The 27,663-nt window shown below is 42.5% G+C and overlaps 1 protein-coding gene across 21 annotated transcripts in view; it reads right to left on the bottom strand.

Annotated features, from left to right (window-relative positions):
- GRIK4 (glutamate ionotropic receptor kainate type subunit 4) overlaps positions 1-27,663 on the bottom strand; it is a 444,032-nt gene that overhangs the window by 28,752 nt on the left and 387,617 nt on the right. For 11 of the 21 annotated variants that reach the window (XM_036221747.1, XM_036221742.1, XM_036221744.1 and 8 more), the window contains 5 exons: positions 23,735-23,839; positions 20,460-20,573; positions 7,623-7,732; positions 3,930-4,103; positions 204-384 (listed from right to left, as the gene is read on the bottom strand). In XM_036221747.1, coding sequence (XP_036077640.1) covers positions 204-384; positions 3,930-4,103; positions 7,623-7,732; positions 20,460-20,573; positions 23,735-23,839 — 684 coding nt within the window. The remainder of the gene's footprint in view (positions 1-203; positions 385-3,929; positions 4,104-7,622; positions 7,733-20,459; positions 20,574-23,734; positions 23,840-27,663) is intronic. The other 10 variants (XM_016161267.2, XM_036221748.1, XM_016161273.2 and 7 more) reach the window with 5 other exon arrangements.

Here is a 27,663-nt window from a genome sequence, read left to right as displayed (position 1 = left end):
CAGGTTGATATTAACCCAAAGTCTTTTGGGAACCTTATTTCAGTGGTATTTTGTGGAGCAGGAGAAAAATGAACTCCAAATTAGATGTTCAAGAGAGATAATAGGATGATGAAGAAAGATGTTTTCTTTTATCTTCAGTGGACAAATATCATAACCCTATTCTGCTCACTGCCTGATGTTGGAAAGGAACCAAATGGTTTTACTTGGAAGAAGGTCATGCTGGAGCCTCCGTGAATTGTGCCATACTCAATGGCGGTCTGGTCAGCCAGGTCATCCACTGACTCAATGGGCACATCCATGCGCTGCACAGTCAGGAAGGCCGCCAGGTTGGCCGTGTAGGATGAGATGATGATCAACGTGAATGCCCACCTATGCAGGAAAAGACTAAAAAGTCATCATTGCCGGGGACACTCCCAGGAGTCTTAACCCCGTCCCCAGTCCTGCTGAAACTTAGGAGAGACAAGGTGTCCTGTTTCAGAAGACACTCTTAGCTTAGTGGGGGAAGAGAAAAGACACAGGGCATATGATGTCAATGAACAGTGTTTGTGAGGGTTGCTTAGAAGAGGATAATTTCTTTCCTATTTCCTAAAGGAGGTGATTATTTGGTCACAACTCAGTAGAGGTGTGTCCATGCACATGAAACAGTTTGGGAAACTGTAAGAAATGAGCTAGAGAATGAGCTAAAGGTATAAACTTGGGGGAGGGAGACTCTGTTCAGAACTAGGGCTGGGATAGCTCCCCTTGTTTTTTCAGGATGCAGTCAACCTTCAAATGAGTACTGCTATGTACTGAGGACCTGCCATGAGCCACGAACACTATCTCACATACTCCTTACAACTCAGAGGGGTAAAATTCTTATTCCAATTTCATAGGTAAAGAAACTGAGGTTCAGAGTAGCAAAGTAATTCTCCAAGTAGCACATTGATAAATCCATATTTCAAAATGAGTTCTACAAATTTTAACAGCGGAAATTATTTAAGAATAACTTTTGAAAAGCACCCTTGAACTACTCAGAAGTTGGAATTAGAAAACACCCTTAAAATGGTAACACTATTTCAAAATAGAAGTTTGTTTTATTAGGTAGATTGAACTCATTTAAAATTAGAGTAATTTTGCAACTCAGGAATCAAATATACTAGGGCCCTTAAACCAATTTGTTCACTTATTTAAACAAGCAGTGTGGATCTGCTCCCCAACACATTTGTTTGTAGAAACTCAAAGATATATTTAAGTACAACAAGGTTGGATAATCACACATTCTAAATCGGTTAGGTCTAATTAATGATGTTTTACTCATTATGAAGATATTGCCAACTAAGGCATAGGGTTTGCCATGGGATTCAGCAACTGGAAGCTTCCAGATGGATTTTTCAAGAGCAGGAAGTCCTGCTGCCCCCTTTGCCACTCTCTTATGTCCAAGACTCCTTTGAGTTGCCAGGAGGAGTGAAGTGACAGGGGCACCCACCAACTTGATGGGTGCCTCCATATGCAAAACCACCAGTAAGGTGATCTGGTTTTAGTTCTGGCTTTGTTCTGTTCCACTTGTGAGACCTGGGGGAAATGACATTTACATCCTCTGAGCTTGTTTGCTTCTCTAAGAAACGGAGATGATAATGCTTGTTCTGCCTGTCTTCGGAGAGTTGTGGGATCAAATGAGGTATGTCACTGGTGATTAATAATCTGTAAATGACTAGATGAATGTGAGATATAAAGAGATGTAGATACAGACCTTCACAATGAATATGAAATGAAAATCATTTGGCCACCTTCCCTATTTGTTACCTATAAGTGCCAGGTGTCCCTCTCTTGCAAGACCTGCTTTCCCTGCTCCTATCTGGGTTCTGTTTGAAGTTGTTTCTCATGGTCATCTCCCAGAGGCAGCCAGATAGAAGTGAGTATTCTGAAACTGCTAAGCAATATTAGCTAGTGCTGAGGTTAAGAAGGCCTGAATGTGGACTTGACTTCAGAGTTGGCTGGGGAGATTCCCTTAGCCCCATGGCTATACTCTGGTGTCTGCTCCACCCTAGGTGGCCACGTGGCTGTTTATGCTACTATCATAAGGGAAGGGGTAAGAGATTGTAAGTAGTGCAGTGCAAGCCCATTGTCTCTGCTGAGAAAGCGAATCATGCCCATGATCTCTCTGGAAGGAGTCAGTGGAAACTTGGTCCTATCCAAAAGGGGCAATGTCAGTTACGAAGTTGGCAGTCATGTCAGAGAATTGGCATTTTCTGTCACTTGCTCTGAATGTGGAAGCTATAGTAAGCCATGATGGCTCTGTCTTCAAAAACTCCCACTCCCCCAGGAAGCTGACCCAACTGAGGCTCTGATTTAATAACCAAGAACTCTGAGAGGAAGAGGGGTGCACAACTCAAGAGTTGGGGCAGAGAAGCCCACTTCTACACCTGCTCTGGAAGCCACCGGGGGCCAACTATTAGTGCAGGACAGAGCAGCCTGTATGACAGGGGGCTCTCTGAAGCAGTGGGCATTTCTCCAGGAGGTGGGGAGCTGACAGGTGGATGAGCAGGCAATGAGGCCCTACACACAGTGCATGAGCATAAGCACTCTCTGTGAGAAAAAGCTCCAGGTAGAAAGAGATCAAAATCTGCAATTGACTTCTGCTCATCTCTAGGGTTCCTGCCCAGATTTCCTGGATTTTGAGGGAGTTCCGTGACTGTCCCTAACAAGATAATTCCGTCTTTCAGGGAACATGAAACCCAGTTCTCCTTGTTTATCTACTTATGACCTCTGGCTACTGTCTGAAAATGGGCAATCACCTTGCCCAAATGTTTTAATCCCTTCTGTATTTATCATTTACCAGGCAAAATGAAAACCCCAGCTAGGAAGCAGTCACTGTCCTAGCTGTATTTTCACCTCTCCATTAGCCCCTCTGGTAACTGTCCAGATGACCTGCTGTCCCCAACACAGGTGCCCAGTGGTAGAAACATTTTTCCTTTTTCTTAGGCTTATACAGAATGTAAAGGGAGAGAACCAAAGTTGTAAGTCTTTTAAGCTGTGACAGCCAAATCTAACAATGGGCTTTTAAGTGAGAATGAGAAACTTATACTCTGCAAACTTGCCTCTCTAGTCTCTATGTATGTGTGTGTGTGTGTGTGTGTGTGTGTGTGTACACACATACATATTTCATTTCCCCCTGTGATGGTCTAACGGCAATTATTAGTCCATACATTATGTAGCACTTTCAAATTTTGAAAGACCTTTCCCATATCAAATCATTTCACCATGAATTTTTTTGACCCGGATGAACCAGGAGGAAGAGAAGTTTCCGGTGGAGGCTAGCTGATTCCCCATGTAGAGCAGAGGTTGGAATAGCTGGCAACTCATTCCTCAAGGTCCTAACTCTGAGTGACTCAGAGTTTGCATTTTCCCATGTCTGCTAAAGTGGACAGGTCTAGCAAGCTCCCAGAATCAGGGACAGAGACAAAGAAGTCTGATAGATGGGGTGTGATAGGACAGCTGGGCTTGGATTCCTGCTGCAGGGACTTCCTGCTTCATGCTCATATTTGCATACATCTACATATGCCTTAGCAGGCCCAGCCACTCAACTTCAGGTCACTTTCAGGTCAGGAAGTTATAACTGTTTTTCTGTGGGCCTTTGAGGTTGTTTTCTCACTTCATTTCCTTCCCTGACTTGGTTCCCCTCTGTATCCAGACCTTTGAGGCAGAAAAAAGGGGAAAGGGATAAGATGGCACAAAATGTACCCACTTACTGTCCCCCAGCCTTCTGAGCTGGCAGGTTGCAGATCAGCTTCCTACTAGTCTATTTGAAAGGCAGAGGCTATATGCTCTTCTACAGGGGAGCTAAATTTCCTGCCTACTGGAAGTCACAGTGCAGTGGAGCAAGGCTTATCCAAGGACTGCTGAGTGTCCCTGCACCATTTGGCCCTGCCCCTTCTCTGCCGCCATCTTACCAGACTCCACTGACACAGCGGGTGGATAAAGCTCGAGGGGCGATGGTAGAGCCCTGCTGCATGAAGCCCCCGACCGGAAACCAGAGGCTGTTGCCAAGGGAGTACTGATTCACCAGGAGATTGCATCGGCCCTGGGCACATGGGTGGGGGCTGTACCACTCATAGGGGGTCAACCTGTGGGAGAAAAAGAACATCCACCAGTGCACCAGTGCCACGGAGGGTGGGCATGAAGGAAAGTGTGCTGGGAAGAGTGGGGGTGCTCTCATGTCTGGCCTCCCCTCTGTACCTCTGTCACTGGCCTTGTGGCCTTGGGCAAGTCATTTCCCTTTGCTGGACTTGGATTTTCCAAACTGAAAAATGAGGAGGTGGACTACTTTGGCAGTTTTCAAACTGGTTTTCTTTAATTATAGAAACATTTTAATTTTTTCAACAAAATTCTTATGTGGAACTCTAATGTACAAAATAGATGAGTGTGTCATCCCTTGACTGGAAGCTGGGAATGTGAGGAGTGAATGGCTGAGAAATTGATTGTCCTGCCACTCCTGTCCCCCAAAGTGATCATGGAAGGATCCTAGCACCCCACAGAGCCACAATTTGGAAATCCTAAGCCTATAGCAGTGATTCTCAAAATTTAGCCTAGAATTACCTAGAAGACTTGTTAAAACACAGATTGCTGGGCCCCACCCCCAAAGCGTCTGATTCGGTAAGTCTGGGTGAGGCCTAAGAGTCTACAAGTTCCTAGGTGATATTGATACCATTGATCCAAGGGCCACATTTTGAGAAATACTGGCCCAGATGGTCTCACAGGCCATGATTCTCAACCTTGTCTGTGTTTCAGACTCATCTTGGAGCTTATAAAAAATTGCCAATGAGGAGATCCCACTCCCAGGGGTTCTGTTTTAATTTGTCCGGGTAGGGGCTGGGCATAAGTATCTTTTAGGACTCCCTAGGTGACTATAATGGGCACACAAGGTCGACAAGGGCTCCTCTGAGCTCTCTGCCTTCTGTGAGGCAGGTAGCCTCTCGTCCACTTTCCTCTCAGCCTCCTGCTGGCCTATTTCAGACTAATACCGCTAATGTCTACAATGCCCTTTCTTCCTGCCCACAGACATATATTCCCTCTTCTGTTCAACAGATCCAGCCTGTCTCTCATGCAAAGCCTTCTAGCTTTGAGGTCGGGGTGGGCAAAAATAAAGGCCTCCAGGTTTGATGAGAGAGATGTGTGTGGGTGTGTGCCCAGCAGGGAGACGCTGGATGTTCACAGGGTTTTATTATTATCCACCTTCACCATCTAATCTTCAGTTGGTGTTCTATAGTCACTAGCCCACATTCCCATTGCTGCTACTTGTTCCTAAATGCTATGTCAGTGTGTCACTGTTGGCCTAGTGTCCTGAGATATGCTTCTTTCCCCTGTGGCCTATGGACATGGCTTACACTCATAATGGTTTGTCTTGGTGGTTCCCAAGCCTACAGGCCATTGGAAGTGAGCTTTGAATGTACAAATTTCCAAGTCCATTCCTAGAGATTCTGAGATCAGACCTGGAAATTCAAAATTTTAAAAGCTTCCTTAGTGACTCTGGTATCAGCTGTTTTGGGAATGGCTACCTTAGATCAGTGGTTTTCAAACATTTGTTTTCCCCTCTAAAATGATACCCAAAAGTACAATATAAAACCAGTGGAGCTGGTTTGTATAAAGATGGGTTGAGTCTACAGAGCTCTGGCTGCCTAGTGTCTTCTCACTCTCCCTCCAAAGTCTCCGATCTCCTGCGAGCCTTCATGCTCCATGGAACCCTGTTTGAAAACCAGAACCACTGCCTTTGGTAAGATTATTGTTGGCTTAGATATTTCATATATATGGCTGTGTGGTCAGACCTTTAATACTTTTTTTTGGTTAATGTTTTTGTAAATGTTGGATCTTGAGGGGCAGTGTGTGTGTGTGTGTGTGTGTGTGTGTGTGTGTGTGTGTGTGTGTGTTTGTGTGTAGAGGACAAGAAAGAGGGGTGTTTAACTCACTGGGGCTGGGGCTGGTTAAGAAGTTTTAGGCTCTGGCAGGCATAGTGAGGCAGGCTTGTGTGTGTGTGTGTGTATATATATGGTAACCAAACCAGAAGACCATTTCCAGGATCCTCAAGGTCACCTAAGAGCTATGGCTAGCTACATAACAGAGGCTTGATCACAGGGGGGCAAGAGTGAATTAAGGTACAGCAAAGTCAGGCCTCAGGCAGACAGCTTCCTAAAAGCAGCAGCAGACAATGCGGCAAGGTGAAGAGGGGACGTGTCAGACATCATGCCAGCTCCCACATGATTCTCCTGTTGTCACTGGCAACAGATACTTGACGGTGGCAATGCCTATAGGCCCAAGGAGGGTAAGTGGCACCCGAACAGAACACAGAGCATCCTTTGACGAACACTAGGTTGTAAGGTCTTTCTCTGTTGGGCCTGGGAAGACGTCCTGAACGTGACTTTGATTTCTACTGGGTGAGACAATACCTCCTGGTCAGGCAGAGAACTGTCCTGGGGTTGGGCACCCTACGGTTCTTTGGGGCTCTGTCTTCTAAGTGGAGAAAACACACTCTCCCCTGGGGCTAAAGAAGAGACATGCTCTGGAGGAAGAGCCCACCCTACAGAAGTGGAATATACACTACAGAATCATCTGGCCCTGCCACTGTGGCCCCTAGGCAAAGGAGGCCTCTGAGGTGGTAGCTGAAACATAGTCATTGTCAGCTCTGTAGAAGCTCATCTTAAGCAATTCTTTATTCCCATATAACAGCCCTTTCTGGTTCTCTGGCATGATAAGCTGAGCTCTGAGCAGGGAGCAGGGATATGGAGTAACTGATGAGCCACTAGGACTTGTTCTGCTTCTGGATAGTAAATTGTCTCTCCTGAAGCCCAGGTTGGTTCAATAGCCCTTAGCCTTAGAGAGAAACGACTCTTTCTGTGCACATCTTAGGGATGCTTCAGCTGTGGGAGGCTCCTTGGGTTCTTCCATAGGCCCAGGGACAGTCTTGGGGTTCCAGGAAGAGAGGAAGACTTATTCTTCCCAATCTCTGATCTGGACCATTTGTCTTAACTCAATACTACTTGCAAATGTGTCTCTCCATCACATCCTCCTATTGTCTGCTACTCTTCATGGATCCCATTCGACATGGCAGCTATGTTTTCACAGGCAGATCCAGGCTAGGGAATGGCCAGGACCTCTTCAGAGGAGGCCTTCTTTCACCTTGGCCTATGCCAACAGGGCTTCCGGTCCCCCTACTCCAGATTTGCAGGCTGTTTCTTTTTCATTCAGCATTTTGTGGCAGATCCTGGCAAGCACTGATGCTAGGGCAGCCAAATGCATAGTGCTTAATAAGAATGATCTTCCTGCTTGCCCCCTTCCCTCCTTTCTCTTCCAAGACTCTTATACTAGCAGGGGGCTAATGACTGGGGAGTGGGAAGGGAGGATGGCAGGGATACATGAGCAAATTTGAACAAGCTCACCTATCGGCTTGTGCACATTAGGGAATGTGTGCATATGGGTGGATGGATATTGCCAGGTCAACAGCTGGACAGATTGCCCTTCAGATCCTGAGCCCCCTCCCATCCTTCTAGTTTGGCACCAAGATTTTCTTATGTTCCCCACTCTTCCCATGTAGTTCCCAGAGATGGACACAAGGTGGCGGTGTGAGAATGGGTACAGAGAGAAAAATGTACCGAGCCACTAGGAAGAGGATGCAGCTGACGGCCAGATAGGCTAGAAGCATGAAGAGCCAGACGCCTGGAGAAAATGGATCCAGAAAGGAGAAGTAGCCGGGTTTGCGTCCCTGGAAATGGAGATTAAAAACAAGATTCACTGTACTCATTTAGTCAGAATGGTTCTTGGGCAGGGCAGGGCAGGGTAGGGCAGGGCAGGGCAGAGGGTATGGTGAGCATTGGGCTGGCCCCAGATGACATTGGCTTGGGTTCTTCTGGCTGATTGGCTTAAATGACACTGGAAGTGAAGGTTTTAGAGGGGGCTGCTCCAAAACATCTACTGAGCCATGATCTCAGCGGATAAAACAAAAGAGCAGCCCGAGCCATGTTACTTGCTAGGGTGATGAAGGCTCTGGGCAATTGGAACAGCCCTCAGTGCTCCTTATGTACTGCCCTGTGTCCTCCAGCAGCAGTACAGATGGGCCCAGAAGCACCTTTGAGATGTTGATGTCTGTAGATGCTGGAGTAGGACAATAGCACCCTCCTTGGACACTCACGTCTTTCTTATGAGGATGCTAATACAACAGCCATCCTTGCTTTTTTCTTTTTAGGGTAATCTCACCCACAGTGAGATCTTCTCATATAAACCTCAAACCAGTGCTATGAGGCACAGATTTTTATTTTCATTTTAATGAAGAAACCAAAATACAGGACAGTCAAGAGATGTATCTAGATTACACAGCTAAGAAGTGAAAGAGCTGTAACTCAAATTTGTGTTTTCTGACACAAAGCCCAGGGCTCACACCATGATACTGTGGGAAACCATGGTTTGTCACCAGCCCAGGGGATGTGCTTGGCCAGAGTCATGGAAGCCAAAGGATAGAGCCAAGAACAGAAAGCTTGGTGTCAAGTTCCCAGTTATTTTCTGTAAGAAAGGAAATGGAATGAGAAAGGTAGAGTTCAATAATCCACTTTGTCTTTAGCTGTGTGGTCTTGAGCAAGTCCACAGCCCTTCCTAGCTTCAGTTGGAGCTGGATTAGATCAAAGGTGACACACAGACCACATACTGCCCACAGACAACTTGTTTGTTTACCCTGCAATGTTTACTCATTTTGATTAGTTGTCAATATTAAAATGATTGGGAGATTTTATTTAAAAATTCAGATTTCTGGCCTTTTTTTTTTTTTTAAATAGGAGATCTGGCAACACTGAGTCTACATTCTCAACTGGTTGGAGCTGAGTGGTGGCCACCCACTCTAGATAGGGCCTGCTCTCTGCAGTTCCCACTGCTATCTTGGTGTTGCACCAGGTTTGCTGCTTTCATTTACTGAGAAACCACTGGACTAGATGCTCCCTAAGGACTACTCTAAATTGAAGATAATATTATTTTATGATTCCAAAAATCTATGAAGTCCATGGATAGGACAAAAATCAATATTAAGCTCAGGGGTTCTATGAACAGATAAGCTTTCAAATTCATGATCATATCAGGCATAGCACAACCTCCTGCCAATGTTAAGGTATGTCTTCTTTACCCTGGGGTCCATTACAGGCTGACTGAGTTTTTGTCATCATCCTAAGAGCTAGTGGCATACACAGGATGATATAGAGAGTGCAGAACCCATACACAGAGTCCAAAGGGAATAAAGGGGCTGATCATGCCTACACATCTGCTGCAGCAGAAATCACTAGTTTGGGCTACTTCTTGGGTCCTTCTATACTCCAGAGTTTCTCTGGGCAACATATGTGAATTCTGTGTGTCCTGTTACTCAGGACTATTTCACTCTGTGTCTCCCAGCTGAGAGACACCTGGGAGAAAAAAATCTTTTATTGTTGTTTTCTGAATCTGAAACCCCATTAAATAAATGCTCAATGTCAGAAATCTATACCCAATTTTATCACAACAAGTGAAAATGAGGAAAATGACAGCACTATTTAAAGCTGCCATATTTGGTTATGGGTGATAAGGAATGATATACAGCCAAGGGAAAAATTCCTGGAGGCTCAAGTTATAAAACATAGAACATCATACAAATAAGGTTCAAGACATAAACACAGGTCCTCTGGAAACTTATCAGTCACATTGGAAGACAACATTTGATTCCACTTGTGATTTATCTATGCCAGCCAGAGAACAAAGAATGGGCAGTCATTTAAGATTTGGGTCTGGGCTTATACGGCCTTGGCTTGGGCCAAGCCCAAGCTGTTTATATGATGCCAAAGAGAAATATGTTACTTGCAAAACTCTGAGCACCTACATTTTTCCTGTGTGAATGCTTTAAAGTGCTTCCTTCCAAAAAATCATTTGATTTACTGGTACTCGAGGCAAATCAGGTGTAATATGTTATAGGCATTTCTTCTACATAATCTTCCTTTATCCAAAGTATATATGATGGTGACACTTTTCTTCTGAAGAACTCTAAGTGCTTCATTATGTTCTCTTAATTTCAACACCCAGTTCTCCATATCAACAGATAGAAGAACCCAGGGAAAGTCTCGAGTCAAGGAAGCTAAATGCCTTGCTCAAGTCACTGGTTATGGTTTCACTTCCTCTGGTGCTCATTGATTGAGCCGTGCCATAGGGATGCCATACTCTTTCATTCAAATGGAAACTGTATAGCGTCTTCTTTCTATCTTTGCAACTTGCTCCAGTAACGTCCCTAATCAATCCCATACCTCTCTCCAATGCTAGCCAAACCCCAACCTACTCCATTTTACCCCCTTAAAGTACACTTCAACATTATTTATTTATACTCATTATTATTTATTGTGACTATGTTGTATTTGTAGATATTTGTATAGATTGGTACACATCTCTGTTGACTGCAAATTGGGCTGGTTCCTCCTGGCGAATACAACTACTTTGAAGGTAGACAATTGATTATGTATAGTTCTATGCCCCAGTTGTCTAGGACAGGTGAGATTGAAAATTAGATGGCACCAAAATTAGAACTGTTTTCTTTGACTTTTGTACTGGGCTTCAGACTGGCCATACCAGAGTCAGCATCCTTGATACTGTCTGATGGTGGGAGAGACTCAAAGGATTGGTCACCACTGAACATATCTCAGCATGATGAGATTCTTTGAATGTTAACAGTAAATTTGTCCAGGGAGCTATGAAGTGGCACTAAACTCCTGTTGCATGTAGAAAATTCCTCCTATTTAAAAAAAAAAAAAAGAAAGAAACCCATCTGTCAACTCATTGATACTTCATTCTGTGTGTACTGTAAAAAAACAACATTATAATAAGAACGCAATTGTTTTTCCAGAGTCTGGAGCCAAATGTGTAACAGCCAGGTAATGCAGGACAGGTAGTGAATTAAAACACAGACTCTGGAGACAGACTGCCTAGGACTGAATCCTGGCTTTACCATTTACAGATTGTATGGCACCGGGAAAACTACTTAACCTCTCTGGGCCTCCATTTCCTCTTTTATAACATGGGGTTAATAAAAAATCCTGTCTTGTGGGGTTGTTTTGAGAACTCAGTGTAAGGGCTATGTATGTGTTTGCTCCCTCTCTGTTCAATAGTAGTTATGAGTAAAGGGGAAAGGGAGTTGGTATATGACCAAGGAGGGAACTTCCTTTTATAATGATCCTCCCTAAATGGAAAAAAAATTTACTATTTTATGATTTATAATGACACATGCTAAAGATTCTTGAAGGGATTATGCCATCTGGCTACAGTCACTTTCCACAACTCCTGGAGTTTCTGTGGGTTATAACATATGAATTGCAAGGATTCCCCAGGGCTCCCCAGGGAAGCCATTAGGGAAATACCAAGTTCTCTTCTGGAAGGATGGCTCTTAGAAGTCTGTAATTCTAAACTTTGAAGTTCAGTTCCACCTCAACCTTCCCAGACAGGCAGAGTGGTTCAGATGTGTAGTGGGTTCTACTGTGTTTCTGTAAGGGTTGTGTACCCTGGTCACCATTTCTCTAGTACAAACTAGTAATATCAACTTTCTTCCTCCCCTATCCTACATTCCCTTCCCAGTAGAGCCAATGACCAAGGCTCATCATGTCTTCCATGTGTTTTTGCAAGTTTTGGGAACTAAATGGTAATTTATAGAGAAGTTTCCTTCAACTTCCAGTAATGGTCAATGGTCAATAAAACACTCTCCTGGGCTGAGGAGATAAGAGAACATTGCCTCCATGACTCCTGAAGAGGAACAAGGACGTGGCTTCCTCTTGTCCCACCCCAGAAGTCTATGGATAGCCTCCTTCAATGTGTCTGCAATGGATTGTCTTAATGATATTTAGTTTAGCATACACTTCTCATCTCTAATTCAAAGAGAGAGAGAAAAAGGTAAATAATTAATTCCTCTTACATAAAACAGCCAGATGGTTTTGTTGTCTATATATAACTGAAATGCTAGCATACTTATTTTCACTTTGCTAGCCGGAAATCTGGTATGAGGAGACCTAAGTTTTAACCCCGGCATAGACTTTGGCTTGCTGAGTGATGCTAGGTAAACTATTCAACTTTTCTGGGTGCCATTTTTTTATTCCATAAAATGGAACACCAAAATCAACATGAAGGGGCAATGTGAGAATTATGAAAATAATGTTGGTAAAACACATTCAGCTTTGTGAGAGAGAAGCACTCAACAAACAAATAATATTAAAATCATTTAGGAAGCCATATTTTCATTATATGGGCTATTATTTACTTAGTTTTAAGGAATATAACTCTATTCATTTTTTTATTTTTTCTTATTAAATAATATTAAAAATGATTCGCTGGTTTACTTAACATTATTCTCCATTTTCCTAGACAGTCTTTCTGAAATGAAACAGATTTTCTTAAAAAAGAGGTAATATATCCAGAAAAAAAATGATGGACGCTAATTTAATGTTGGCATTTATTTCTCACTTTTTAATCACTGCTTTTTAAAAAACTTTTCTTGAGAGAGATAACTCTAGCCTAAGAGTTAAGAAGAACAGAGTATGAAGCCTTCCCATTTGTTAATCAAAGGTAGAGCAGAAAACCATAGGGGAGATAGAGTAAACTCACATTTTTAAAGGGAATCTTAGATGCTCTGGCTGGCTTGGGACCATCTATGGGATCATAGATAATATCCTGAGATTTGGATACTATCCTATGGCTTTGACATAGAGAAATACACCTACTATACCATAAAGATAGGTAATTGGAAGTGTACGGACTTGGAGACAGAAAATCTGGTTTCAATGTTGCCTCCACTGTTATATTATTTTCCCTGTTTCCACTGCACCATGAGGCATCACAAACCTCAGAATCCTTTCATATAAAATGGGAATCATACTACATGCCTCAGGGGACTGCTGTATTAAACCAGAAACTCTATGTGAAACTGCTTCATTAATAAAGCGATGCCTGACGAATGTTAGTCAACATACAACTATCCTGGACATATACCCAATCTCCTCAAGTACGTCATTACTAAACTGTTTAAAACATGATTATCCATTTGGGGATTACATGTGTTAAATGTTGACTCCTAGGTTCGCTTCCAGCACACCCTAATGATGCCTTGCTACAAGTCAGTGTGTGCTTCAGGAATACAAACTTACTTTAATATTAGTCTTAGCAAAAACATTATTAGGCAAATTGCTATTGCGGAGAAAAAAAGAGAGAGAAATCTAAATTACATTCCAGTGTCAAATATAAATGTTTCTGTTTTTCTATGCTCTTCTCTTAATTTACACAGATATTTGGGATCCCACATTATGCATCAATACCATAAAACCCTGGACTACAAAATGTCCTTGGGGTTATACTGCTATACTAAATACTGAACTTCTCAATACTAAGAAATGAGCTTATATACCAAGGAAATCAAAAACAGTCTTAAACTTCAGATCTCCTGTCATTTGACTCCCATCCTTGGAGTACCAGGGAGCGCCCCAGATTCTAAAGCCTGGGCCCTCTGTGAATCGCCTGTAAGTTCATCTGGCCCCAGCTAGGAATCAATGCCTTCTCAGGTGGGTGCTATGTTGTGTGGGATATGTAGGTATCAGAGAGGAAGAGGGCAGTGAGTTTAAGTGGCAGCCTGAGCAGAAGAGGTATCTGGGCTGCCTGAAACATTTGCCTTCCATCTCTTTTTGTTCTCAAGACTAATGCAGTAAAGGCCAGGAAAGAAATTATTTAGGTCGGTCATACTGACAGAAGCCAGGTTTCTGGGGCTCAGTGATGCCCAACCGTGAGCCACAAAGGAAAGGGCATTCATTGCCCGCAGGATCACAGGGTGCCTGCTTCCTTCCTCCCTCTCTTCCTTTCTTTCTTTTACACTGCATGTTTGGATGACCACATTTTCCATACCAAAAGTGAAAGAAAGAGAGAAAGAGAGAAAGAGAGGAAGAGAGGGAGAGGGGGAGGGGGAGGGGGAGGGGGAGAGGGAGAGGGAGAGGGAGAGGGAGAGGGGGAGGGGGAGGGGGAGAGGGAGAGGGAGAGGGAGAGGGAGAGGGAGAGAATCAACATCAACATTTGGGCACTAGGAATGGTGAAAGCTTGAAAAAGTGTGGGAGATCAATAGTAATGAATCCTAAAGCCAGAATCCTTAGCCAGCCTCTTAGTGGCAAGGGGTAGATAGTAAAAGAAAAACATTCCTCTGATTTTTGTTCTAGAAATGCCTGAGCAGAAATAAATTTTGTAGCTCAAGTTTGAGTAGAAGGAAAATGTAATAAACTTTTGATGATTCACATTCACAAAAAAGCCTAGAAAATCTTAGAAATTCACAAATGACTTCTGGTTATCTTTAGACTTCAGAGACAAACCCATCAACACTTATTATTTTGGAAGGTTTTGTAGTAATTCTTCACTAGGCATTTGCACTTTGTGCTGATTATTTTTGCTTTTTCACACAGGTTTGATTACTTTTTGGTAACATAGACATATAACATAGGCGACCTCATAGACACAGAACTAAACAAAGATTCTGGGTCCTTAAAGATTATAAATAAAATTAAATTAAGTATATTTTTGCTCACAGATAACTGTCAACTAGAGAAAATTTACAAAATAATGAACACTCAGTATTCAACTTCTAATTTCAATAACTGAACACTATTGTATTAGAAGGACCTCCTCTGTAACTTTCTATTTAGGCTCTTATGGTAGCCTTGGCCAGCTGTACTTTGACATTAGCTCTTCCTGCTGATGTCTCTTTGGTTTCAGATGCAGTGAAGCTTGTCTCAGACTTGGTCTCACCAGGTCCTCTTGGTTTAGTCAGTATAGGATTGCTGACTTTTTGGTACTTTCTAACCATACTACTTCACACACAGAAAGATGCACTCAATAAATATTTGTTGAATAAATGCATAAACTATCATTTCTGCTTAGTGTAAGCCATCCATGCTGGCACTCAATTTTTATGCAGGTTTGCCGCCTGTTATAAATTATAACTGAGAAGGCATGTGGCTTACCAGGTTTAGTATGGAGGCTAAAAGAGGGGAGGAATCCAGACCAGAAAAAAAAAACTGTATCAGTTAGGGTTCTCCAGACAGAAAGAACCAGTAGTGTGTGTGTGTGTGTGTGTGTGTGTGTGTGTGAGTGTGTGTGTGTGTGTGTGTGTGTGTGTGTGTGTTGAGGGGGTATGTTACGTGCATGTAAGAGATTTATTTTTATTTTTTAATTTTATTTAGTTTCAAGTATACAGTAAATTGGTTAGACTTAGACATCTATATAGTTAGTTTATAAAACGATCCCTCCAATTGTTCCCTCCCTTTCCTGACTTTCCTCCTAGCCAATGTATTAAGGCTAACTGCATTCCCTATGCTGTGCTCCTCATCCCCGTGACCATCCATCAGTTACTAATTTGTACTTCTTTAGCCCTTCATCCCATTCTCCCAGCCCCCTAAATTTCCCTCCCTTCTGTTTGACACCAAATTGTCCACTATATTTGTGAGTCTGTTTTTGATTAGTTTGTTCTTTTTATTCCTTAGATTCTGCATATAAGTGAAATCATATAGTGTTTATCTTTCTCTGTCTCACTTAAATACCTTCTAGGTCCATCGAAGCAGTGTTTTTTCCATCTCCTTCTTTTTTATATGTAGGGGTCTTGTTTTCTTATCTTTTCAGCTACTCTATCTTTTGGTTGGAGCACTTAATTCTTTTCCATTTAAGGTACTTATTGATAGGAATATAATTGTTACCATTCTTTATTCTTGGTTTTGATACATGTTTTTTATTCTTAAAGAAGTCCCTCCAACATTTCCTGTAACACTAGCTTGGTGGTGATGAATTCTTTTAGCTTATTTTTGTCTGGGAAGCTCTTTATCTGTTCTTCAACTCTAAATGATAGCTTTGCTGGGTAAAGTATTCTTGGTTGTAGATCCTGGATCTTCATCCTGTTGAATATATATATATATATATATATATTTTTTTTTTGCCAAGACCTTCTGTCCTGTATAGTTTCTCTTGAGAAATCAGCTGTCAGTCTTATGAGTGTTCCCTTTTATGTAATTATTTGTTTTTCTCTTGCTGTTTTTAATATTCTTTCTTTGTATTTAACCTTTGGCATTTTAATTATGATGTGTCTTGATGTGGCCTCTTTGGATCCCTGATTTTTGGAATTCTCTGAGCTTCCTGGAGTTTTATGTTCATTTCCTTCACCAGGTTAAGAAAGTTTTCCATCATTATTTCTTCAAACAGCTGTTTAACATCTTGATTTTCTTCAGTAATGCCAATCAAATAGATATTTTGACCCTTAATAGTGTCTCATATGCTCTTTAAATTATTTTTATAGTCTTGGCATCTTTTTTCTTGGCATTCTAATTGAGTGTCCTGATGGACTTTCCTGTCCTCTAGATAGGGCATTTGATCCTCTTCTTTATTCACTTTGTGTATTCCTTTGTTTATTCCATTTAATATATTTCTCATCTCAGATAATGTGTTCTCCATTTCAGACTGGTTCTCTTTTATAATTTTCATTTCCATTTTTATCTCTTTGTTGAAGTTCTCTACACTTCCCAAAAGATCACTGAGCATCTTTATAACCAGTGTTCTGAACTCTGCATCTTGTCTCCATTATATCTGGATCTCTATTCTCTTCTCTCATGTTGCTTCTGCTTCTTGTCTTCTCATTTTGGCTGCCTTTCCATGTCTGCTTCTATGTACTAAACAAAGCTCCTGTCTCTCAGTCTTATTAGTATGGATTTGTGAAGTAGGTGCCCAGTGGCACAGTCCTGAGAGGGGTTCAGCTGTAGGCCAAACTTAGCCCAAACTTCTACCCCTCCAGGGCTACCTCTTAATGTTCAGCAAGCAATTCACAGATGCTGTGTTTATAGTTGCCTCAAAAAGCCACACCAGAAACCCAGGCCAGCTGCCTCCAATGTGAGTCTAGGTGCTGCTCAACAAGGAGCACCTTACCTGATGAAGATATACCTAGATGTGGCTTGGGTGGGGCCACAAGTTGGAGGAGGTGGGGTTTCAGGGAATCCTCTGTGCAGAGAGACCTCTGTTATCTAGTTTGATGAAGTCTCGGCTGTGGCGGCATTGTGTCCTATGCACTGGGAGGGGGTAGGGCTCAACAGGAAACAATGGATACAACCAGCACTTCTGTGCAGAGCAAGTCTTGCCTCAGCTCTGACTCTGAAAATTTCTCCCTGTAAGTCTCTGTGCACAGCTGAATGGGCTCTGGTGCTCAGAGTGAGCAGGTCTGTCACCATGAAAATCTGCTTGCAGATGCAGCCCCTTTAAGAGACGTCTGCCGCTGCCACTGCAACAGCCTCTATCTCTTTCAGCCACTTAGACCAGGCAGCCCCGCGTCCTTGCCCCATCCTACCTTTTGCCGTTGCAGGGCGAATTCCTGGACTTCTCCCTAGTTGTAAGGCTTCTTAATCAAGATCCCAGGCAATTTTTCCTTGCTTCTGCTTCTTCTTACAGTCGCAACTTTGATTTAGTTTCCAGAGGGATGATTGGAGCTTCTCTCATGTATGCTATTTTTCCGCATTTAGAGATTTATTTTACAGGAATTAGCTTGTGTGATTGTAGGTGCTGGTAAAAAGAAATCTGTAGGGCAGGACAGACTGAAACCTCAGGGAGAATTTATATGTGATAGTCTTGAGGCAGAATTCCTTCTACTTTGGGAAACCTGGTTTTCGCTCATAAGGCCTCCAACTGATTGAATGAGGCCCACCCACATTATCAAAGTAACATCTTTTATTTAAAGTCAACTGATTATAGATGTTAATCAATGCTACAAAATACCTTCACAGCAACATCTAGATTAGTAGTTGACCAATTATCTGAACATCATTTCCTAGCCATGCTGACACAAAACTTCACACCCCAGGAACTAATACAGGGGCACTAAGACAGTCATGGGTTTGCAAGTAGTAGTAAAATTTAGTCAATAATTTAATGTATGCTGTCTAGAGAGTTGGTTAATTGGAGTTTTGTTCTGGTCAGAGTTGATATATTCAGGACAGTGGTGTTTTGGGTGGTGAGGGTAACCTAGCAGCATTGTTCCCAGGCATTGAAAACACTTGGGATCAGTTACATCTGATACTTTCACCCACATGATTCCTCATGGTCCACTGGGTCATGAGCAGGTCTCTAATTCCCTTGGTGTTAATCAAGAGATCAAGGCCAAAACTTAGTTTTATGGCCGGTCACAGAGACTATATGTTTCCATTTCTTTTAGGTACTCTCTTGGAGTAAAGTTGCTGGAGGGTGTGGGATGGGCTCAAGAAATTCCAGATGTAACTATGAAAAAAGCACTGTCCTGAGTTAGGTGACCCTGATTCCAGGTCCAGCCTTGTATTAGCTCCGTGTGTGTTTTGGTTCCTTATCTCTAAGACTGGAATTATAATCGCTGTCCTCTTTCCTTGAAGGACAGTTCCAAGGACCAAATGAGAAAGGGGGCACAGAGTGCCTTACAGCACAGTTATTCAAAATTCATACAATTTAGAGTAGAGGTCTAGTGTCATTGAGAGAGCATAGGCTAAAATCACACCATTCCTGGGGTTAAGCTATGCTCTTTCACTTATGATAAGTGGTCTTGTCCAGGTTTTTAAAACTGGTTGCACTTGTTTCCTCATTTCCAAAATACGAACAACTATATTAGTTTCCTAGTGCTGCCATAACAATGTACCACAAACTGGGTGGCTTAAAACAACAGAAATGTATTATCTCATTGTTCTGGAGACTAGAAAGCCAAAAGCAAGATGTCAGCAGGGCCATACTCTCTCTGAAGTTTTTAGGAAAGAATCCTTCCTTATCTCTTTTAGCTCGTGGTGGTTGCTGGCAATTTTTGGCATTCTTTGGCTCCAATCTCTGTCTCCAAATTCACATGGTCTTCTCCCTATGTGTCAGTGTCCAAACTTCCCTCTTTTTATAAAGACACCAGTCATTGGATTAGGGCCTACCCTAATCCAGTATGACCTCATCTAAGCTTGGTTACATCAGCAAAGACATTTCCAAATAAAGTCAATTTCATGGGTCCTGAGGATTAGGACTTCAACATATCATTTGAAGGAACACAATTCAACTCATAACAACAGCCAACATCACAGGTGCCTCAAAGAGTATCTGGCATAGAGGTATCATCATCTTGGAAGAAGAGGGAGGATTAAAATTCCCATTAATCTATAAGACAGATGCATCACCAACAGCCTCGACTGTAGACTATGACTACATTTCTTTCTGTCTTAGCCTATAAAAGCTTGGGATTTTGATGTTCTCTTTTTCCTGATGATTTGACCTCTTTTCCCAAGCAGAGCAATGATCATCACAGATATTAAGGCTCAGAACAGGATAGTGCTATTCTGAGCCACCCGAGTGGGCTCTGTGACAAGACCTTTCTCCTGGAAAAATGGGCCACAGTTCCTGATGTCCTAGTAGCTGTCAGCTATGTGACCTCCAGGTGGGACTGTGAATACAGATAATCTCGTTTCTCTAGGGCTAGGATTCTGGGTCTGGATAGGAACTAGAACCTGGAGGGTCACTTCTTTAGCAGGTACGTGGCTCTTGGTTACTTCCCTGTCAGGCAGCATTGTGGTGCCAGGAATATGTCAAGTGACCTTGGACACCTACAGTGACTAGAGTATTGGGAAATTCATATAATAGCTGTGCATGTAGAGCCAGTTTGGATGAAAAGATAAGAGGTAGTTTCTTCTGGTTCAGTGCGGTAAATTAGGCAAAGTCAACTATGTGCTAGCAATGTAATGATTGTTCACTTTGTGTCTGAGGCACAGCCAGGTTCCTCTTCTGATGCCCTACCCTCTTCCCCCACCAACCAGTATACTTTGATGTCATGTCCATCCTCTGCTACTCATTAGTGTGCTTTCACAAATTCATTTTGATATTCACTCTAGCCAACCTAACCAGACATATCCTTTTTTTAAGGATGTAGAAGAGGGACATGCCAAGTATAAGTGACATTAAATTATCTGCTCTTTATTCAACAGTACAGATACTCAAGAGTGAAAGAAGTCTCCATTCCCTCACCAGATGCAAAGCTCAGAGTGAACAGAGGTAGAACTGGGAGTCAGTGAAGTCTTGGAGAATGCTGGGGTGATTTATCTGGGCTGCTGGGGTGACTTATCTGGGTTGCCAGCCCCAACACCTAGGAGGAAGCAGAATGACCGACAGGGCCAGTCATTGACACACTGTGCACCAAGGGTTGAATGGTAATTCTTGGCCATCCCTATTCAGTGAGGCAGAAGCAATTTCTATGGGAAAGCCCACAAATGTGACTTTCCATTTTTCCTGTTTGCAAGTCCATGCAGCTGATGGGGGAAAAAATAGCCCAGTACATTTGCATTTAAGTCTTGAAATCTAAATATTTCCATGAGTCATTCTTTATTATCATATAACTTGATGTTTGCATGCAAATAAGTTTAATGGTATAAACGCTTATAAAATAAATTTCTTACCATATGAACTCGGTATAGAATGCTAATTCCCAGAGTCATGAATGGCTTTGAGAAGTCAATCACCTTCTCCCGTTCAGCAGTAATGGTGAGGCCTGCCACGGCCAAATCGGCTTTCTGAAAAGGATAGAGAGAGCCTATCATTGGGGTAACCACATGAGATGGGTTCACTTGGGCTTGTGACCAGAGGGCATCACTGTTTAGGAGATGTTTGGCTTCTCTGCTTGGGGAATCACAGTATATCTGAGGTCTGAATGATCACTCATGAAAGGACATGAATATTGAAGCTATAACTCATACTGATTTGAGGTTGGACTCCTCTAAAATACTAAATAAGTATAAAAAATCATGAGGGATCACCACAGACTGTTCAGAGATACACTCAAATGCTCCAGAAAATAAGTTTCAAAGGGAAAAACTAGTAGATAAGTTTCCTGGATTAACAACATTGAATAGTTTTTTACTCAACTTATTAATTTGTTCAGTTAATAAAATTTCACTATCCTATGTGAGACACTTAGGTGGGGGGTAAGTTTACAATAAAAGATAAAAATGATGGAATCACAGAAATTAAAAGCAATCTAATGCAAATCATTCATTTCACAGTGAGGAAATGAAGACCAAGAAATTGAGCAAGTGGCCCAATGTCCCAAGGCTTGCTCCTTGTCAGAGCTGCGACTGAACCTCAGGCTTCCTGGACCAGTGGCCACCTATGTTGTTGTTGAGGTTAAAATTCAGGTGTCACAATAGAACTAAAATAAGGGTCTCTGGTCTCTTTTGTCCAAAATCACCAGAATTTGTTGTGAAGACATTTCCTTCCTTTCTCTTTGTCTCCATAATATACCTCAAATGCACACATCAGGTGAGTCGGTCCTGATAAGACCCTCTGGGAAAGAAGATGATATAGGCTTCCCCAATACTACTCTCCATCAGGAGGTTCTTTTTTTGTATCTCATTTAACTCCATCTTATTGCAAAACAAGCTCTCTCCTATTTGTCTGCTCCCCTATAAATGGAGTGGTGGGAATGGTCCATAGATGGTGTTCAGTTCTAGTTCATGCTCTGCACTAACTAACTAACTAACTAACTAACTAACCAACCAACCAACCAACCAACCAACCAACTAACCTAGGCTAGTCACTTCACTTCTCTAGGCTTCTTTAATGTCATCCCTAACCCAAGGATGTGGGGTTAAGAGTGCTAGGATCCTTCTCAGTGATTCTTAAAATATAGCCTATGACCACTTGCATCAGAATCACCTGTTGGGCTTATTAAACTATGAATTTCTGAGCCTCATTCAAGAACCCCTGGATCAGACTCTCTGGTATTAGGACTCAGGAATCTGCATTTGTAGTAAGTTACCCAGATGATTCTGACATATACTAGTATTTAAGAATCGTGTTTTATAAACTTAGACATATATCAGAGACTGGCCATCATTGGTATACATTTCAGCTTCTTTAACTTCTTCAAATTCTGGTGGATCAGTTGATGTAAAAGATGAAAGAAGAAATAAGGAAAAGTGAAATGTCCAACAACCTATAAACAGGCAATCAATTCTGAATGAGCGTGCGCGCACACACACACACAGACACACACATGCTTCTTCCAAAATTATATTGCTAAGAAAGTAAGGAGAAAGACATGCTGGCCCTCATTTGACACACAAGGGAATTTATGATTTGTGTACATGAAAGATAAATTCATTGGAAAAAGTCAGTTTCTCCTACATCTCAACCCCAATCCTCCAATTCATGTTCCATCTGCTAAAGCAGCCAGGTAATCCAACATAGGTTAACAAACTCATGGCCTTACAAAGTGAGGTGAGGCTTAAAAGAAATGAGTGCAGATGTAAGATTTTTAATTTAAAAAAATGTAAAATATGAATTACTCACTGGGATTATTCTGTATTTCTCCAAGAGAGTGTTGATTATTGCTATCGAGGGAATCAACCCTTAGGTCAGGGAGTGAGGTTTGATTAGAAGATTGTTAGCATCTTCATTTGGGGACTATTTGGAGGGCCTTTTAGAACCTCAGCCCTTCAATGACAATGGCTGTGGATAGAGTTCAGCTTATGAGCACTGGTGTAAAGCAACAGAAATCAACCACAAAGGCCGTGCAGGTGCAATGACAGTCCTGTGTGTGGGTTGACAGCAAATTGCCAGCCAAGACCTGCCCAAACCTTGGAAGGAGAAAGAGACAAAAAGAAAATGAAGGGACTTAAGAAAATGTTAGGAAAACCAAAACTGATAAAATGGGTAAGAAGTAAACATGGCATCCAGTCCTTTCTCTGATTATTTAAAAATCTATATGTTCAAATCAATTAACCAAAATCAACAACTCTGTTCTCAAGTTTCTTTCCCCCACACTCAGCTTTCCTCTAAAAAGGGCAAACTTTGGATTGAAATTTGGAAATCTTTTCACAAGTTTATAAAAGTTGGCCAACAATGACATATGGTGAACAATTCCATATGGAGAGAAAGCTGGGAATGGACAGCCTCCCATAAGGACCCTTTCCTGGGTACATGGAGAATGACCCAGGGACTGTTGGCCCCAAGCTTGCACAGGGCATTTCTGTCTCTTCACACCTCTCTAAACTGGGCCAGAGAGAAAAACTGCCTCATATGGACAGCGCTGAATAATTGCCCCAGCCTGTCTTTCTTTCCTTTGTCCCTAGTCAGAGTAAGTAGGGGGCAGGGGAGTTAGGGATGAGATGGGAAAGGGCAGTGACAAGCTAATGAAACCATTGAGATTTTGTGGTTGTTTTTTATGTTTAATCAACTTGGTATAGAAAAGTAATTATCTACCATGGTTTTAATGCACCCCAGGGTATCAGCAAACTCCTGGGATCAGGTTATTCTAAAAGATGTGCATTCATTTTATTTTATCTTAGCTAAAAAGACATTATTCTATAAAGCAGTCTTCAAAGAGGATGTAATGTTCTATGAAGCCAAACTACCAATGAAAGGGGGCTAGGATTTGACAGTGTGGGTTGTTGAGGGATGTGTGGGCACAATGATAGTTTGTCTGAGCCCTTCCAACTCTCTGGTCACTTGTTGGAGAGGTCTGTGTTCTCCGGGAGAAAGGGCAGTGCCAGGACATCAGAGGACCTGGCTCCCCTCACAGTGGGTCTCCTCCCAGCTGGGCCACAAACTCATGATGACCTTGGGCAAGTTATTCCACTCTGGGCCTCAGTTTCCTCCACTGTATAGTGGAAAGGTGCAACCAAATGCTCTCTAAAATCTTTTCCAGCTCTAAAACCCCACATTTTCATTTTACCTGGCTAGAAGTGGTAGAGCTTGGTTTAACTGGCCTCTGTTTGCTCAGAAAGATGATGGCAGTGAGCAGAATAGAATGCTGCAGAGTGGTCAAAGAACATGAGCTCTGAGGAGAAAACAGTTTATTAGACTAGTCAACAAAGAGCAGCAGCTAACATGGACCCAAGGTGGGGACATTTTATATTAGGGAAGGAAATCCGGAAAGGTCAGAAAGGTGACACCACCTGGAGAGAGCAGGTCTGGAAGTATAACCCTGAGAGCTGGGAAACCAGCAAAGGGAGTGACCCCAGAGCCAGAGAATGAAGAGGAGGAGGACTGGTAAAGGGGAAATGGCAGAGTTCTATATATATCACAATGTTCTTGGTTGTGTTGTGTGTGTGTGTGTGTGTGTGTGTGTGTGTGTATGCGCGTGCGTGCATGCATGAGCACATGCTCATGTGTGTTGCATGCGCAGGGGTGTAAAAATACATTCCCTTTGAGAAAAAGACCTCTCTCTTCATTTTTGATTGAAAGTGTTCTTTTGAAGAGCTTTGTGTTCTGCTTCTAAGAGATCCCCTCTTTTATCTCCTGGATGTTTGTGGAGTTTACAAGGGAGGACAGTCTGGAGCCAGCCTGGAGGTGACTTACAAAACATATTATCCTTTTCTTCGTGGAGTTTAATAGAGGTCATGCAACTGCCATGATTGCTATCAAAGCCTGAAGGCTCAGTGTGGCTGCTGCTCTTTTCCCAGGATCAGCCAGGGCTGGGAGAAGGACAATGAATTCACAGCAGTGCTCTTGTCTACATCTGCCTGAGCTTGTTACTCTCACCTTGCACTTCTCTGAGACTACCACTAAGAAGTATCTGATGACCACACCAGATCCTGGATGAGCTGAAGCAAACAAAGCTTTCCTCTATTTCTCTTTCCTCTTCTTTTAGACACTTGTTTCCCCCTTTCAGACAAAACTCTATTTCTTCCCTTCAGCAGTGCCCAGCACCACTGTGCAGAGCTTCAGCCTCCTCAGCCCTGCCCGCATCCCCTTGGCAACTCCTCCTTTACACAGAGCCAAGAAAATGAGAAGATGGGATGGGACAGAATACCTGCCTCTTGCCAACCATTTGTCCATGGCAGCTCAACCTCTCTGGGATTCATTTTACTGGGCTATACAATGTAGTAATGCCTGCCTATCAATATTATGTGAGAGTCAAGAGAGATGATAGATGTGAGAGAGCTTCATAAACTGTATATGCTATGGAGTCCTGCCACACCAGTAAGGTGCTGTTACTGAGACTTAGCTTTTAGTGTGGGACAAACCTATCTGGACTCTGCTACTTAATTATTTGTTGTGTGACCTTGGGCAAGTCATTTAACTTTTTTAAGTCTCAGTTTGCTCATTAAAAAAGTGGGAATAATAATAGTACCTATCTCCTAGAATTGCCTAAAAGTGAATGAGACAATGGTTGTAAATGCTGAGCATGAGTCCTGGTTCAAAGTAAGTACCCATTAAGTGTTTGTGGTTTAGGATGATGACAATGGTGATGATGATGATGATGAAGAACTTAATGATGAGGGTAATCTCAACAAGTGCTTATGGAGACAACATCTTAATCCAGGATCAATTGTAGGAATGTCTGGGGTGTAATCAGGTCTAGTCTGTCTTCATGCATGGCAGAGGCCCCTGGACACTTGGCCCCTGGTGGCCGTTCCCAGGTGACCTGGGACATGCGCACAGCTGTGCTGACACATTGTGCTTCCCTGGCATGACTGCCTCTCTCTGAAGCTGCACATAAGGACCCTCTTAGGCTTTATGCTATCCCATCTCTTAGAAAACTCAAGGAAAAAACTGACATCCAGTTTGGAAACCAAACCCAATCATTCTCCAGTTTCTGCCTCATTATATAATTCTCCTTTGGGGACAGTGGATTAAATGACCTTACCAGTTTCTTTTGAATTCTCATTTCCACTACACCATCTGTAATCAGCTTCCAGAACTTTTTAGTCTGTTTTTTTAACACTGCCCACCCCACCCTCTTGTCCCCTACTTTCTGCCCTCTGGGGAGGTAAGCTGCTTCTTCATGCCAGCAACTTTCTACTGCTTTGCAAATAACATTGGCACATATTTTGTTCACCTGCTACTCAGACCCCATAATGCCTCACATTCTTTGCTGTCATTTATTAAAGTAATTGTATTACTTAACTATGGAAAGCTTTGGGATGCAACAGTTGGAATAGAAAATGCTACACAGAATAAGACTATACTGAGCATTTCTAGAAACCTTCTTTCCAAGGTAACTGTTACTAAAAATCCCTTGACTATTGAAAAGTTTTACAGAATTCTAACCAAGGCCTTGTCTGAGGCTGTGAGAATGGAAGCTAGCATTATCCATAAACACCAGCTAGAAGGAAGCTCCAAGTCCAGCAAGGTTGGCTTTCGGTGGCAGGATAAGACATTAGATTCTAGCTCAAGATCTGGCTGACAGTGACATGGGGCCACTGAGCTCTTCAAGGGACTCCAGAAGCACTGTTTCCTTGGTTCTTGAATGTGGGATCTAGGGGTAGGCAGGGACTATCTGCTCCCTCCCCAATTTTCTCTTCTTCTTTAATGCTCAGCATTCCTCACCACTCTTTACTGATTCTCTGCTCTGTTCCTGGCAGTGTGCAGCGATGCAGGGGTGAGCAAATACAGGCATAGTCCCTGTCAGCAAAGAGTTTACAGTCCATTTGGGGAAGGAAACAGTCATCAAATTGTAAGGAAAAAATTGTAAAACTACAACTATAATAAATGTTATAAGGGAGTCATATGCGGTGCCAGGGGAAAGTAGAGCAGGGCGTTGACAGAGTACAAGAGGTTCATAGGGCTTTCCCAAGATGAAAATCAGTTAACCGAATAGGATTTACCTATGAGGATGCCTGGGGTGAGCATTCCCAGTGGAGGAGACAGCATGTCCTAAGGCTCCAAGACAGGAGGGAGCGTGGTGCATTCCAGGGGCTGAAAGAAGGCCAGAAGGCTAGAATGAACAGGACTGGAAGTGTGCTATAAGATGCGATGAAAAGACAGGGAGAAGATGTCACATCTTGAAGAGTAACTGGAAGGCTATGAAGTATCTTAAGCAATGGATGGCCTACAGGATCATATCTGTAATATTAACACAGCTAACACCTATAGCCCTTCCTACGTGTCACACATTTTACATGTGCTGCCTCATTCGGTGATCCCAATACCCTGATGAACTAAGTTACTATTATTATCCTCATTTTACAGATCAAGAAAATGAGGCACAGAGAGGTTAAGTAACTTGCCCAAGATTGTAAGTAAATGGCAGAACCAGGATTCAAACCTGAGCCGTTTGGTTTCAGAGGCTGTATTCTAAACCTGCAACAAATTTAATTGACTCTAGTGAAGAAAAAAGATTGAAGAGAGACAAGAAAGGGCTGTCCCATTTTTACCCTCGCTTTCTCACCATTTATACCATTCCACTCAAAACCATCTGGTATATATGCCACCAGTCCATCAATGTTGCATAGCTGGTCACAGTGATCTCCATGTTCCAATGTCTAAGGGATACTTCCCAGTCCTTATCTTGCAGAACCTCCTAGCCAACCAGTCTTTCCAGCTGCTGCCTGGCCCTCCTAAATAAGGCCAATGTCAAGGACACAGCTCTCCCTCTCTCCCCTTAGCAACTCTTATTAGATTATAAGAAGTAGGAACCAGGTGTTTAAAACACTTAACGTATTTCAAATTTGCCACTGATTCCATTTTACAGACAAAGAAATTGAGAATCAGAGAGGTTAGTAATTTACTCAAGTACAACAAACTAGATAAAGCTAGCTTAGATGTACAGATTCTCAGACCATGCATTTTGCTTTTTCATGGGTTCGCTGTTCTAAGTGACTTCCCCAAACTGGCTGCACAGTAAGTCCCTAATGAACAACCAGTGCAGCCAACAGT

Source organism: Rousettus aegyptiacus, unplaced genomic scaffold (genome assembly GCF_014176215.1).
Source record: "Rousettus aegyptiacus isolate mRouAeg1 unplaced genomic scaffold, mRouAeg1.p scaffold_m13_p_5, whole genome shotgun sequence".
In the NCBI taxonomy this organism is placed as follows: Eukaryota; Metazoa; Chordata; class Mammalia; order Chiroptera; family Pteropodidae; genus Rousettus; species Rousettus aegyptiacus.
The sequence above is the reverse complement of the archived record's forward strand: the minus strand, read 5'-3'. Positions and strand labels throughout refer to the sequence as shown.